This window comes from Enhydra lutris, unplaced genomic scaffold (genome assembly GCF_002288905.1).
Source record: "Enhydra lutris kenyoni isolate GAN:26980312 unplaced genomic scaffold, ASM228890v2 scaffoldscaffold17, whole genome shotgun sequence".
NCBI classification, from domain to species: domain Eukaryota; kingdom Metazoa; phylum Chordata; class Mammalia; order Carnivora; family Mustelidae; genus Enhydra; species Enhydra lutris.
In genome coordinates this window covers 50,370,610-50,384,736 of record NW_019154101.1, presented here as the reverse complement: position 1 = coordinate 50,384,736, position 14,127 = coordinate 50,370,610, and the positions used below count along the sequence as shown (strand labels likewise).

Below are 14,127 nucleotides of genomic sequence, written 5' to 3'. Positions count from 1 at the left end.
GGGGGGGGGGGGAAGCAGGCCCCCTGCTGGGCAGAGAGCCCAATGCGAGGCTCTATCCCAAGACCCCGGGATCATGACCTGAGCCGAGGGCAGAGGCTTAACCCACTGAGCCACCCAGGCACCCGAATCCATTGCTTTTATAGTAAGAGGAAAGGTTCTTTTCTGGAAGGAGATACTGCCTCATCTCTCAAAGTTGCTCTCTGTAGGAAAGAGGGGTTTGTGCCTTGCGTTCTTGGCATATCCCACAAGAACATGCAGGGTCACTCAGGGCCCATGGTGATTGCCTCTCCCAATGGTAACAACACAGATTAAGTATACACAAGTTTGTTGGCTACAAATTTTGGCCCCTTTGTAATATTTCTTAACTTTTTTTTATTTCTTAACAATATTCTTAACTACTGATATTTCTGCTTTAGGACAGGCTAGTCAGAGTGCTAAATAACATTGTGTATACAATATTGTTTGCTGCTATTATTATTATAGTTCTGTAGCTTCTTGGATTTGCTGATAATCTCACTGAAGACAGGGTTGGGGGCGCCTGGGTGGCTCAGCTGGTTAAGCGACTGCCTTCGGCTCGGGTCATGATTCCAGGGTCCTGGGATCGAGCTCTGCATCGGGCTCCCTGCTCAGCAGAGAGCCTGCTTCTCTCTCTCCCTCTCCTTGCCGCTCTGCTTACTTGTGCTCTCTCTCTAGCTCTCTGTCAAATAAATAAATAAAATATTAAAAAAAAAAAATAAAGACAGGGTTGATGGACTGAAAAAAGTAGGGTGGATTCCTTGGTTTGAAAGAAAGCAATATATGAACTAACCCAATATCATTGAAATTTCCTGTCTCCTTTGTTACTTTTCTGAGTTTTTGTTGGTTTAAGTTTCCTATTCAGCCTCTGTATCATGATTAAATTGCGTATTAACAGGTAAATGCTGAACCTGATGTTTTTTCTGGCTCTATGAAGACTTCACTGGTTCTCATGTAGTCAGTTTCTAATTTTTAGTGTAGAAAGGATATCTGGGCCCTGAGACATGTAAATGCACACACTTATGTATAAAATTGTATATATTTTTGTATACCAAAGTTAAGAAATATGGCATTTTTTTTTCTCTTTGTATGAATTTGATAGCTACAGTTAGTCTTAGGCTTTGAGGATCCTTTATTTTCAAAACTTTTTTTTTTAGAACTCCCAAATTTTTAGTTTTTGTTAGAATAAGAGTACTTGAGAAGAAAAATATAATGCTAGAGATTTTTTTTAAAATTACCTGAAAGATTACATGAAAATGTATTAACATTAAATACTAAATTAAATTTTTTTTCAGTAATCAAGATAATGTAGATCTAAGTGAAGATAAACATGAGAATGAATCGAAGCATGAACTGGCAGGTAATTTCATTGGTTTAAAAATGTACATATTTGGAAAGATAATATAACTATTAATAAAGACGTTGATAGGAGAAAAATAAAAAGAAAATCATATCTTCGAAAGAGCTTTGGTCAGGTAGAGTGAACTGCCTGTGTTACAGTCTGAGCTGCTAAGAAATGATTGAAAGTGTGCTGCTACCTCATTTGTTGGGAGTGGGCGGTAGACCAATTAGGAAGACAGGAAACGGACTAGAGAAATCTATGGAGCCAGGACCAATATCTCTAAAGCATAGCTCAGTGGTATTTCTTTTTCTACCTTTGACTTTTAACGTGTCTTTGTTTTTCTATTTAAAATAGTTTTCTCATAGTTAGCATATAGCTGGATTTTGCTTTTTGGTCTAATCTAACAATCTCTGACTTTTAATTGAAATGTTTCTACCCTTTATAAAAATATATGCATTGGTATTTTTTTTAATTCATTGGCAATTGGTTTGTTGTATTGATTTTGTCCTGCAGTCTATTGTATTGAGTATTCATAACCTTCCATTTTATCCCTTCGTTTGGTTAAACCTCTTTGTTGTATGTTTTTTCCTTAGTTTCTCTATGATTCATAACATGCATCTTTATCTTATTGAATACATTCTACTTTCAGATAACATTATACCACTTTATATGAGTCTTAAAAACAGTAAACTTCCCTAACGTTTTTTGCTATTTTGTCTTACATTTTTTTCTATGTATCCTAAAATCCAGTAATGTATTATTATTACTATTATCTTTTAATTAATATTGCTTTTAATAATCTATTTAAAAATTTTTTAAGGAAGATAAAAAATTTATATTCATGTAAAAACATTTATCCACATATTTATAATTCCCAGTTTTTTGTATTCTTTTGCATCGATTTGAGGTTTTTCTTAAATTCTTATTTAAAATGAATTTAAGAATTACTTAAATTGAAGTATAACTGATATATAACATTGTATTATTTTCAGGTGTACAACATAATGCTTTGATACATGTGAAATCACCACAACAAGTCTAGTTAACATCTATCACCAGTGCCAAAAAACCACCATTTTTTCCTTGAGATAAAAACTTTTAAGATCTACTGTCTTAGCAACTTTCCAAATAGTTGACCCTTGCATGACATGGGAGTTAGGGATGCTGACCCCATACACAGAAATCGGTGTCTATGGTTTTTTAGCCTGGTTTTGTGGCAGTTTGATGATGGTGCATCTTGGTGTATCTTTTCTTGTATTTATCATAGTTGGAGGTGGTTCAGCATCATTGATCTGTGGATTTAGTTTCCATCAAACTGAAAAAAATGTTTGTCCACTAATTCTTCAAGTATTATTTCTGTCATCCCTTTCCCTCTGACCCTAATTACAATTGTGTTAGATGGCTTTTTGTCTTGTAGGTTACTAAGACTCTGATTTCTTTAAAGCTTTTTTCTTCTCTCTGCACTTCAGTTTTTACTGCTGTGCCTTAAGTTTACTGATTTTCTTCTTTCCATTGATCTTCTGTTAACTCATTGAGTCTTTTTTTTTTTTCTTTCAATCTAGAAGTTCCTTTTCTTTTCTTTTCTTTTTTTTAAATTTCTTTGGTATCTTTTCTCATGTTCTTTTTTTTCCCCCAAAGTTCTTAAAATTAGTTTATTCTGCTGATCCCAATGTTTGTACATTTCTAGGTGGGTCTCCTTTTGTGGAATACTGCTTCTCTTGTAAGTCTAATGATTTTTTTATTGGGTGTTGGATATTGTAGATTTTTGTTTTGTTGAGTGTCTAGATTTTATTTTTTTCTTATAAAGAGTGTTAAGCATTATTTTGGCAGATGATTGCCCTTGCTAGCTTTATCTTCCAAGGCTTTCTTATGCTTTGTTAGGGGAAGTCTCAAGTAGCCTTTCATATTACAGTTTGACACTAGTACTAAGGCGTAGCCTTTCTGAGGTTTCTACTGAATGAGCCTACTAAACAATGAGGATTTTTCCACTCAAACTGGTTAGAACTTCAGAGTCTCACTTCCTTGTATGAAGCCTGTGAATTTTCTAGCCTGTAGCTTTCCATTTGCTCATACTATACAAATATGGCTTAGTATTCAGCAAAGACTCAGGGAGACCCCATGCAGATCTTTAGAACTCTGTTTCTACATAAGTGTTTCCTCTGTTACTGACCTGCACCTTCTAATTGCCTCAGCGTTTCTGAACTCTTATCTCTATCACCTTAACATGGTGAGACTATCCTGATCTCCCCTTCCCTGCTTAACATTCCTGAATTTGTATACCTTCCGGTAACTCACCCCCACCTTGTTTATCTTTTCTTAGGAATCACTGTTTTGTGCAGCCAGTTGTCCAATGTCTGTAAATAGTTGTTTCATAAGTTTTGTCCAGTTTATTCATTATTTACAAAGTTCTTGAAACCCAGCATCGTAGAGGATAAAGTCCTGTAGGTTGCATCATACTTAAATTAAAATTGCAGCTAAATTTTCTAACAAAGAATGAAAACTATCTCCAAAATCTATCATTCAGATCTTTTATATTGCCTTTATTTACTTTACCTGAATTTTTAAAACTTCTATTTATGCAAATAACATTTTCAAGTTATGAAGTTAGGGAATATAATAATAGAAATAGTACCTTGAATGTATAACATCTTCCTCCCAAAATGGTTGGAACACTACAAATTAATACTCTCATTGTCTTCCAAAACAATGTGGAAGAGCCTGCATATTATTATCTCTGAGATTTGTTACATGAGAACCACCTTCTTAATGTGGTTTTATTCTTTGATTTTTATATAAACTTAATTGGCCTTAATGTTTCTGAAATCTCTGATATGCTGTTTTATTTCCATTCATTTGTCATCTGTGTTCTTTCTGTTTGTATCTACCAATGACTTTTCCTAATTACTTCAAATCCTGTTTATTTATGTTAAATTCCTGGAGAAGGGATTGGTCATTTGTATGTTATAGTTTTTGCCTCTAGACTATTCAGTCACAAAATGCAGTTAACAAAATGTAATATTGAAAAACGCACATTAGGATTTTCCCATTCAGAAATAATATTTTGCCTTACTAATTTATGACTTAGAACTTATTATAACTTATAGTTACAATAATACTAAGTGAATACTAATAATACTAACCAAAGCAATTATTACTACTAAATGTAATTGCTAACACTTGTAAATAGGACATATTATATACAAGCCCCTGTTCTAAACTCTTTTTTTAATTATGTTATGTTAGTCACCATATAGTACATCATTAGTTTTTGATGTAGTTCCATGATTCATTTTTGTCATATAACACCCAGTGCTCCATGCAATATGTGCCCTCCTTAATACACATTATAGGACTAACCCATCCCCCCCACTCCCCTCCCCTCTAAAACCCTCCGTTTGTTTCCCAGAGTCCACAATCTCTCATGGTTAATCTCCCCCTCTGATTCTCCCCCCTTCATTTCCTCCTTACTTTTCCTAATGTTCTCCATGACATTCCTTATGTTCCATATATAAGTGATACCATATGATAATTGGCTTTCTCTGCTTGACTTATTTCATTTAGCATAATCTCCTCCAGTTCTATCCATGTTGATGCAAATGTTGGGTATTCATCCTTTCTGATGGCTGAGTAATATTCTATGGAATATATGTGCCACATCGTCTTTATCCATTCATCTGTTGAAGGGCATCTCATCTCCTTCCACAGTTTGGCTATTGTGGGCATTGCTGCTGTGAACACTGGGGTACAGATGGCCCTTCTTTTCACTACATCTGTATCTTTGGGGTAAATACCCAATAGTGCAATTGCTGGGTCATAGGGTAGCTCTATTTTTAACTTTTTGAGGAACCTCCACACTTTTCCAAAGTGGTTGTACCAATTTGCATTCCCATCAACAGTATTAGAGGGTTCCTCTTTCTCCACAACCTCTCCAACATTTGTTGTTTCTTGCCTTGGCAGTTTTTGCCATTCTAAGTGGTATAAGGTGGTATCTCACTGTGGTTTTGATTTGAATTTCCCTGATGGCTAATGATGTTGAGCATTTTTTCATGTTTCTGTTAGCCTTTCATATGTCTTCTTTGGAGAAGTGTCTGTTCATGTCTTCTGCCCATTTTTTTTACTTGATTATCTGTTCTTTGGCTGTTGAGTTTGAGAAATTCTTTATAGATCTTGGATATCAGCCCTTTAACTGTAGTGTCATTTGCAAATATCTCCTCCCATTCCATGGGTTGCCTCTTTGTTTTGTTGACTGTTTCCTTTGCTGTGCAGAAGCTTTTATCTTGATGAAATCCCAAAAGTTCATTTTCCCTTTTGTTTCCCTTGCCTTTGGGGACGTGTTTTGGAAGAAGTTGCTGTGGCCGATGTCTGAAAGGTTACTGCCTATGTTCTCCTCTAGGATTTTGATGGATTCCTGTCTCACCTTGAGGTCTTTCATCCATTTAGAGTTTATCTTTGTGTATGGTGTAAGAGAATGGTTGAGTTTCATTCTTCTGTATATAGCTGTCCAATTTTCCCAGCACCATTTATTGAAGAGACTTTTTTCCATTTGATATTTTTTCCTGCTTTGTCGAAGATTATTTGACCATAGAGTTGCGGGGGACTTTCTACTCTGTTCCGCTGGTCTGTGTGTCTGTTTTTGTGCCATACCATGCTGTCTTGGTGATCACAGCTTTGTAATATAGTTGGAAATCAGGCAACATGATGCCCCCAGCTTTGTTTTTCTCTTTCAACATTTCCTTGGCAATTCGGGGTCTTTTCTGGTCCCATACAAATTTCAGGATTGTTTGTTCCAGCACTTTGAAAAATGTCATTAGTATTTTGATCAGGATGGCGTTGAAAGTATAGATTGCTCTGGACAGCATAGACATTTTAACAACGTTTATTCCAGTCCATGAGCATGGAATATTTTTCAATCTTTTTGTGCCTTCTTCAATTTCTTTCATAAGTGTTCTGTAGTTTCTAGAGTATAGATCCTTTACCTCTTTGGTTAGGTTTATTCCAAGGTATCTTATGGTTTTTTGTGCTATTATAAATGGAATCGATTCCCTAATTTATCTTTCTACAGTTACATTGTTAATATATAGGCAAGCAACTGATTTCTGTACATTGATTTTGTATCCTGCCACATGACTGAATGGCTGTATGAGTTCTAGTAATTTGGGGGTGGAGTCTTTTGGGTTTTCCACATAAAATATCAGGTCATCTGTGAAAAGAGAGAGTTTAACTACTTCTTTGCGTATTTGAATACCTTTTATTTCTCTTTGTTGTCTGATTGCTTTTGCTAGGACTTCTAGTACTATGTTGAACAACAGTGGTGAGAGTGGGCATCCTTGTCATATTTCTGATCTTGAAGGAAAGGCTCTCAGCTTTTCCCCATTGAGAATATTTGCTATGGGCTTTTCATAGATGGTTTTTATGAAATTGAGGAACATTCCCTCTATGCTATACTCTGAAGAGTTTTAATCGGAAAGGATGCTGTATTTTGTCAAATACTTTTTCTGCATCAATCGAAAGGACCATATGGTTCTTGTCTCTTCTCTTATTAATGTGTTCTGTCACATTGATTGATTTGCGAATGTTGAACCACCTTTGCATCTCAGGGATAAATCCCACCTGGTTGTGATGGATAATCCCTTTAATGTACTGTTAGATCCAATAGCTAGGATCTTGTTGAGAATTTTGGCATTCATATTCACCAGGTCTGTAATATTACGTACTGCAGGTCTATAATTACATATTACAGGTCTGTAATTGTCCTTTTTGATGGAGTCTTTGCCTGGTTTGGGGAATCAAGGTAATGCTGGCCTCATAGAATGAGTTTGGAAGTTTTCCTTCTGTTTCTATTTTTTGGAAACAGCTTTAGGAAAATGGGTATTAATTCTTCTTTGAGTTTTTGGTAGAATTCCCCAGGGAATCCATCAGGTCCTGGACTCTTGGTTTTTGGGGAGGTTTTTGATCACTGCTTCAATATCCTTACTGGTTATTGGTCTATTCAGGTCAGTTTCTTCCTGTTTCAGTCTTGGTGGTTTATAGGTTTCCAGGAAGGCATCCATTTCTTCCAGGTTGCTTAATTTATTGGCATATAGTTGTTGATAATAATTTCTAGTAATTATTTCTATTTCCTTGGTGTTAGTCCTGATCTCTCCCCTCTCATTCATAATTTTATTAATTTAGGTGCTTTCTCTTTTCTTTTGGATAAGTCGGGCCAGTGGGTTATCAATCTTATTAATTCTTTCAAAGAACCAGCTTATAGTTTCATTGACTTTCTCTGCTATATTTCTGGTTTCTAATTCATTGATCTCTGCTCTAATCTTAATTATTTCTCTTCTCTTGCCTGGCTTAGGCTCTTATGTTGTTCTTTCTCCCATTCTTTAAGGTGTAAAGATAGTTTGTGTATTCGGGATTTTTCTGGGTTTTTCTTTGAGTGAGGCTTCGATGGCTATGTCTTTCCCCCGTAGGACCACGTTTGCAGTATCCCATAGGTTTTGGACTGATGTATTTTTGTTCTAATTGGTTTCCATGAATTGTTTAAGTTCTTTGATTTCCTGGTTGACCCAAACATTCTTAAGCAGGATGGCTTTTAGTTTCCAAGTGTTTGAATTTCTTCCAAATTTTTTCTTGCGATTGAGTTCCAGTTTCAAAGCATTGTGGTCTGACAATATGCAGGAAATAATCTCAATCTTTTGGGATTGGTTGAGACCTGAATTTGTAACCCAGTATGTCATCTGTTCTATAGAAAGTTCTATGTGCGTTTGAGAAGAATGAGTATTCTCTTGTTTTAGGGTTGTATGTTCTATGTATATCTATGAAGTCTATCTGGTCCAGTGTGTCATTCAGAGCTCTTGTTTCTTTGTTGATTTTCTGCTTAGATGACCTGTCTGTTGCTGAGAGTGGAGTGTTGAGGTCTCCTACTACTAATGTATTATTATCAATTTGTCTCTGTTTTGGTTAAGAGTTGGCTTATGTAGTTGGCTGCTCCCATGTTGGGGGCATAGATATTTACAATTGTTAGGTCCTCTTGTTGGATAGATCCTTTAAGAATGATAAAGTGTCCTTCTGTTTCTCTAAGTACGGTCTTTAGCTTAAAATCTAATTTGTCTGATATGAGAATTGCTAACCCAACTTTCTTTTAAGGTCCGTTGGCATGAAAAATGGTTCTGCATCCCTTCACTGGGATACACTGGATGTATCTTTAGGTTCAAAATGAGTCTCTTTTAGACAACATATGGATGGGTCCTGTTTTTTTATCCAGTCTGCAACCCTGTGCTATTCCATGGGAGCGTTTAAGCCATTCACATTGAGAGTGATTATTAAAAGTTAGATTTTATTTTCATCATGTTGCCTGTGAAGTCTTTGTTTCTATAGATTGTCTCCGTATAGTTCTATTCTATATCACTCTTGGGGTCTTTCTCCTTTTATAGAACCCCCCTTAATATTTCTTTTGGGGCCAGCTTGGTGGTCACAGATTCTTTCAGTTTCTGCCAGTCTTGGCAGCAGCTTGTCTCCATCCATTCTGAATGACAGCTTTGCTGGACGAAGTATCCTTGGCTGCATGTTCTTCTCCTTTAGTGCCCTGAATGTGTCTTGCCAGCCCCTTCTGGCTTGCCAGGTCTCTGTGGACAGGTCTGACGTTATTCTGATATTCCTCCCTCTGTATGTAAGAAGTCTCTTCCTCCTCGCTGTGCTTTCCAGATTGTTTCCTTGGATCTAAGATTTGCGAATTGTACTATTATATCTCGTGGCGTCAGTGTGTTCTCCAGTCTGATCTTGGAAGGGGTCCTCTCTGCGTGTTGGACACAAATTCTTATTTCCCTCCCTAGATTAGGGAAGTTCTCAGCTACAATGTGCTCAAATATATCTTCTAGACCTCTTTCTCTCTATATACCCTCAGGGATCCCAATAATTCTGATATTGGAACATTTCATTGAGTCACTAATCTCTCTCAGTTTGATCCCTTGGGTTTTAGTTTGTTTTTTCCATGCCGCCTTAGTTTCCTTCTTTTTTTTTTTTTAATTTTTTATTTCTTTTCAGCGTAACAGTATTCATTGTTTTTGCACCACACCCAGTGCTCCATGCAATCCATGCCCTCCCTAATACCCACTACCTGGTTCCCCCAACCTCCCACCCCCCGCCCCTTCAAAACTCTCAGATTGTTTTTCAGAGTCCATAGTCTCTCATGGTTCACCTCCCCTTCCAATTTCCCTCAACTCCCTTCTCCTCTCCGTCTCCCCTTGTACTTCATGCTATTTGTTATGCTCCACAAATAAGTGAAACCATATGATAATTTACTCTCTCTGCTTGACTTATTTCACTCAGCATAATCTCTTCCAGTCCCATCCATGTTGCTACAAAAGTTGGGTATTCATCCTTTCTAATGGAGGCATAATACTCCATAGTGTGTATGGACCACATCTTCCTTATCCATTCGTCCGTTGAAGGGCATCTTGGTTCTTTCCACAGTTTGGCTACCGTGGCCATTGCTGCTATAAACATTGGGGTACAGATGGCCTTTCTTTTCACTACATCTGTATCTTTGGGGTAAATACCCAGTAGTGCAATTGCAGGGTCATAGGGAAGCTCTATTTTTAATTTCTTGAGGAATCTCCACACTGTTCTCCAAAATGGCTGCACCAACTTGCATTCCCACCAACAGTGTAAGAGGGTTCCCTTTTCTCCACATCCTCTCCAACACATGTTGTTTCCTGTCTTGCTAATTTTGGCCATTCTAATTAGTGTAAAGTGGTATCTCAATGTGGTTTTAATTTGAATCTCCCTGATGGCTAGTGATGATGAACATTTTTTCATGTGTCTGATAGCCATTTGTATGTCTTCATTGAGAAGTGTCTATTAATATCTTCTGCCCTTTTTTTTTTTTTTTGACTGTCTGTTTTGTGTGTGTTGAGTTTGAGGAGTTCTTTATAGATCCTGGATATCAGCCTTTTGTCTGTACTGTCATTTGCAAATATTTTCTCCCATTCTGTGGGTTGCCTCTTTGTTTTGTTGACTGTTTCCTTTGCTGTGCAGAAGCTTTTGATCTTGATGAAGTCCCAAAAGTTCATTTTCGCTTTTGTTTCCTTTGCCTTTGGAGACACATCTTGAAAGAAGTTGCTATGGCTGATATCGAAGAGGTTACTGCCTATGTTCTCCGCTAGGATTCTGATGGATTCCTGTCTCATGTTGAGTCTTTTATCCATTTTGAGTTTATCTTTGTATACGGTGTAAGAGAATGGTTGAGTTTCATTCTTCTACATATAGCTGTCCAGTTTTCCCAGCACCATTTATTGAAGAGACTGTCTTTTTTCCACTGTATATTTTTTCCCGTTTTGTCGAAGATTATTTGCCCATAGAGTTGAGGGTCCATATCTGGGCTCTCTACTCTGTTCCACTGGTCTATGTGTCTGTTTTTATGCCAGTACCATGCTGTCTTGGTGATCACAGCTTTGTAGTAAAACTTGAAATCAGGTAACGTGATGCCCCCAAGTTTTGTTTTTGTTTTTCAACATTTCCTTAGCGATTCAGGGTCTCTTCTGATTCCATACAAATTTTAGGATTATTTCCTCCAGCTCTTTGAAAAATACCGGTGGAATTTTGATCGGAATGGCATTAAAAGTATAGATTGCTCTAGGCAGTAGAGACATTTTAACAATGTTTATTCTTCCAATCCAAGAGCATGGAATAGTCTTCCATCTTTTCCTGTGCCTTAGTTTCCTTTTCTGTCATCTTATCCTCTAGCTCACTAATTTGTCCTTCTGCATCATTTACCCTGGCAGTCAAGACTATCCAGTCTAGACTGTATTTCATTCATATCATTTTTAAGTACGGCCTTATTAGATCTCATTTTTGCCCTTAGAGATTCTATATTGTCATTAATATTTTTCTCAAGCCTAGATATCTCCTTCATAGTTGTTACTCTGAAGTCTATTTCTGTCTTGGTTATATTCATATCCATTAGTTCTGTCGCAGAGGCCACAGTCTCTGATTCTTTCCTTCCTTTGTTGGGGGTTCCTCCTCTTAGTCATTCTGTTGAGGGATGGCTGAGGGAATGTACAGAGTCCAAATTATTGACCACAACCCAAGCAAGATGCACCTGTTTTATGGGACCTTAGGGTTGTCAGCCTCTTGGTCTTCCAGCCTGTCTTCTGGGGGAGGGGCCTGCCGCCCTGTTACTCAGGCAACCCTGTTTGGGTAGAGTTGCCCTGCATCCTGTCAGGTGGGGCGGGCAGGAATGGGCTCAGTGAAAACCGGTTTTGGGGGGCTTTTGTTCTCTGGTGGCTTTCCCTGACAGCTTTCAGCATCTCTTCGGAGAGTCAACAGAAGTGACCATATCTAAACCTCTGTCTCAGAACAGAGAGATTGCAGTCTGCTCTTCACTGAGCTCTCCAGGCCACACTGTCTCCCTTTTGGTCTGTGCTGCTGAGCACCCCAGCATCCTGGGTTGTGTACCCCACAACAGCACTCCCAGCTGCCACTCCTAGGGCCGGGCACATCTCTGCCCCTTGTGCTTCTAAAACCAGAGGCTGCCCCCGGTTTGCATGTTCTCCCCCATAGCTCCAGGTTTCAGTCTGGGGGGCTGTCCTAAAATCCTTTCCCTGTTCCCACCAGTCTGCGAGTCTGTGCCTAATTCCCAGCATGGGAATCTCTTGCTTTCCTGGTGCAAGATCACAGAGGCTCCCCGTGATCTTCCAATATCTGCCCGCAGAATCATGGCTCCCTGCTTCCTACCTCAAGACCAACCACCAGAGATCTTCTGTTTGTAGAGAATCCAGATATATCTTCTTATATCAGGCTGATTTCTGGGTGGTACTGAATGGTCTGGTAGATATTCAGCTCAGTTCAGGGGACTGGTTGAAATAGGGTCACTCCTCTGCCATCCCCCCCCACCACCACCATCCTGTACTAAACACTTCAACTCTTAATCTAGGTAGTCCTTTGAGAGAAGTACTATTATCCCCAATTTACAGCTGGGGAAAATGAGGCAAAGGGGGTATGTGATTTGCCAATGTTTCTATGCTAAAAGTAGTAGAACCAGGAATTAAATCCAAGCCTTCTGGCTCCTAGTCATGTTCTGAAGCACTATGCTGTACTATTTAAACTGTTTCTTACACTGCCTCTTTGTAGTCAGTCACATAAATACTACTTCCCATTCCATTGATTTCAAGTAGTTCTCAAATCCCATGTAGTTGTCTAAGTTCATTGTCATAGCCTCCCATTATTGCTCTCTCCTTGTTCATCGTTTATCTTAAATAAGTCTGATCTTTGAGGTTACTTAAAAATGTAGTGATTCCCACCTAGAACATTAGAATTTTAATCACATTATATTGATTCTAGCACGTAGAAGTATGTCTAATACAAAATAATTTCTCGATAACTGTTTTGTGAACTTAATTATGTCTGCTAATACTTAGAAAATCCCAAACTGTTCTTTCTCATATGGAAGAGAAACAAAGGTGAGCTTCTCAACCTCAAAATATAGATATTGATGTAGTTAGCCATCTAAGCTAGTTTATTTATCTAAGGTACAATGCCCACCTTGTCTTTCTCATGAACTCAAATGGAGATGTTTCTGTAGGTAGATGTCACTGGGAATATCTCTGTTTAACTTCTAAGCCCTCTCAAATTCATTCCTAAACTTTTTATTATTAATTGCACTCAGGTAATCTCCATTCTAAGAAAAGACAGCCATTCCAGGGCAGACTCTGTAGGACCTTGTATAGTCTTTGTTTTATCAGGCCATCCTATTTCTGAATATGGTCTAATTTTTAAATTATTATTATTTAATTATTTTTATTAACATATAATGTATTATTTGCCCCAGGTGTACAGGTCTGTGAATCATCAGGCTTACACATTTCACAGCACTCACCATAGCACATACTCTCCCCAATGTCCATAACCCATCCACCCTATCCCTATCCCCCTGCCCTCCAGCAACCCTCAGTTTGTTTCCTGAGATTAAGAGTCTCTTAGAGTTTGTCTCCCTCCTGATCACATCTTGTTTCATTTTTTCCTTCCTTTCCCCCCAAACCCCCTGCCCTTCCTCTCATATTCATCATATCAGAGAGATCATATGAATGTTGTCTAATTTTTAAAATACAATAAAGATTATGTTTATTTATGAAATGATGGTTTCCACTCTGAAAAGGTCACAGATCTCCATCAGTCCTTTGATTTAAGGGCTATAAACAACACATTAAAAATTGGCTTAGAGATCCTAGCCAGATGGCCCCTACACCACCTTCCCTATAAGTAGTGTTATGGCATCATATTAACATGAACACACTTTTCCCTTCTGGTGTAAAGTCATTGAAATATAATTTAGGATTTAAGCTGAGAAGTGAGCAGGATTGGAAAATAGTAGAGATCATATAGAACCAGTATTTATCTGAGGGAAGGATTAGAGATAGAGCTTTCAGGCTTACATTAGAGATACCTACAGAGACCCAAAAAATCAACTTTAAAAAAATAAGCAAATCCAAACTTTTGTTTAAGAATGTCAAGATTTCACAGAAGCACTGCCTTTTATAAGTTATTTGAGACTTTGTCTTTCAAAAATAAGCATTAAGCTTTGTTTTAAAGATAAAAAAATAATTTGGGGACAGCTCTAAAAATGCTTAGTTAGTTAATGATATAAAAGATTAAAAATTATAACTCATATAACTATTTGAAAGTATAAGACAGTGAAGTAAACCTACGACTTATGAATTGAATTCTCATTAAATCTTCACACAAAAAAGAAAATCTTCACAAAATAAAAAAAAAATGTCCTCTAAATT

General features: G+C 37.5%; 1 protein-coding gene across 1 annotated transcript in view; it reads left to right on the top strand.

Annotated features, from left to right (window-relative positions):
• LOC111147778 (centrosomal protein 162) overlaps positions 1-14,127 on the top strand; it is a 104,802-nt gene that overhangs the window by 18,931 nt on the left and 71,744 nt on the right. The window contains exon 6 of the mRNA XM_022504001.1: positions 1,311-1,375. Coding sequence (XP_022359709.1) covers positions 1,311-1,375 — 65 coding nt within the window. The remainder of the gene's footprint in view (positions 1-1,310; positions 1,376-14,127) is intronic.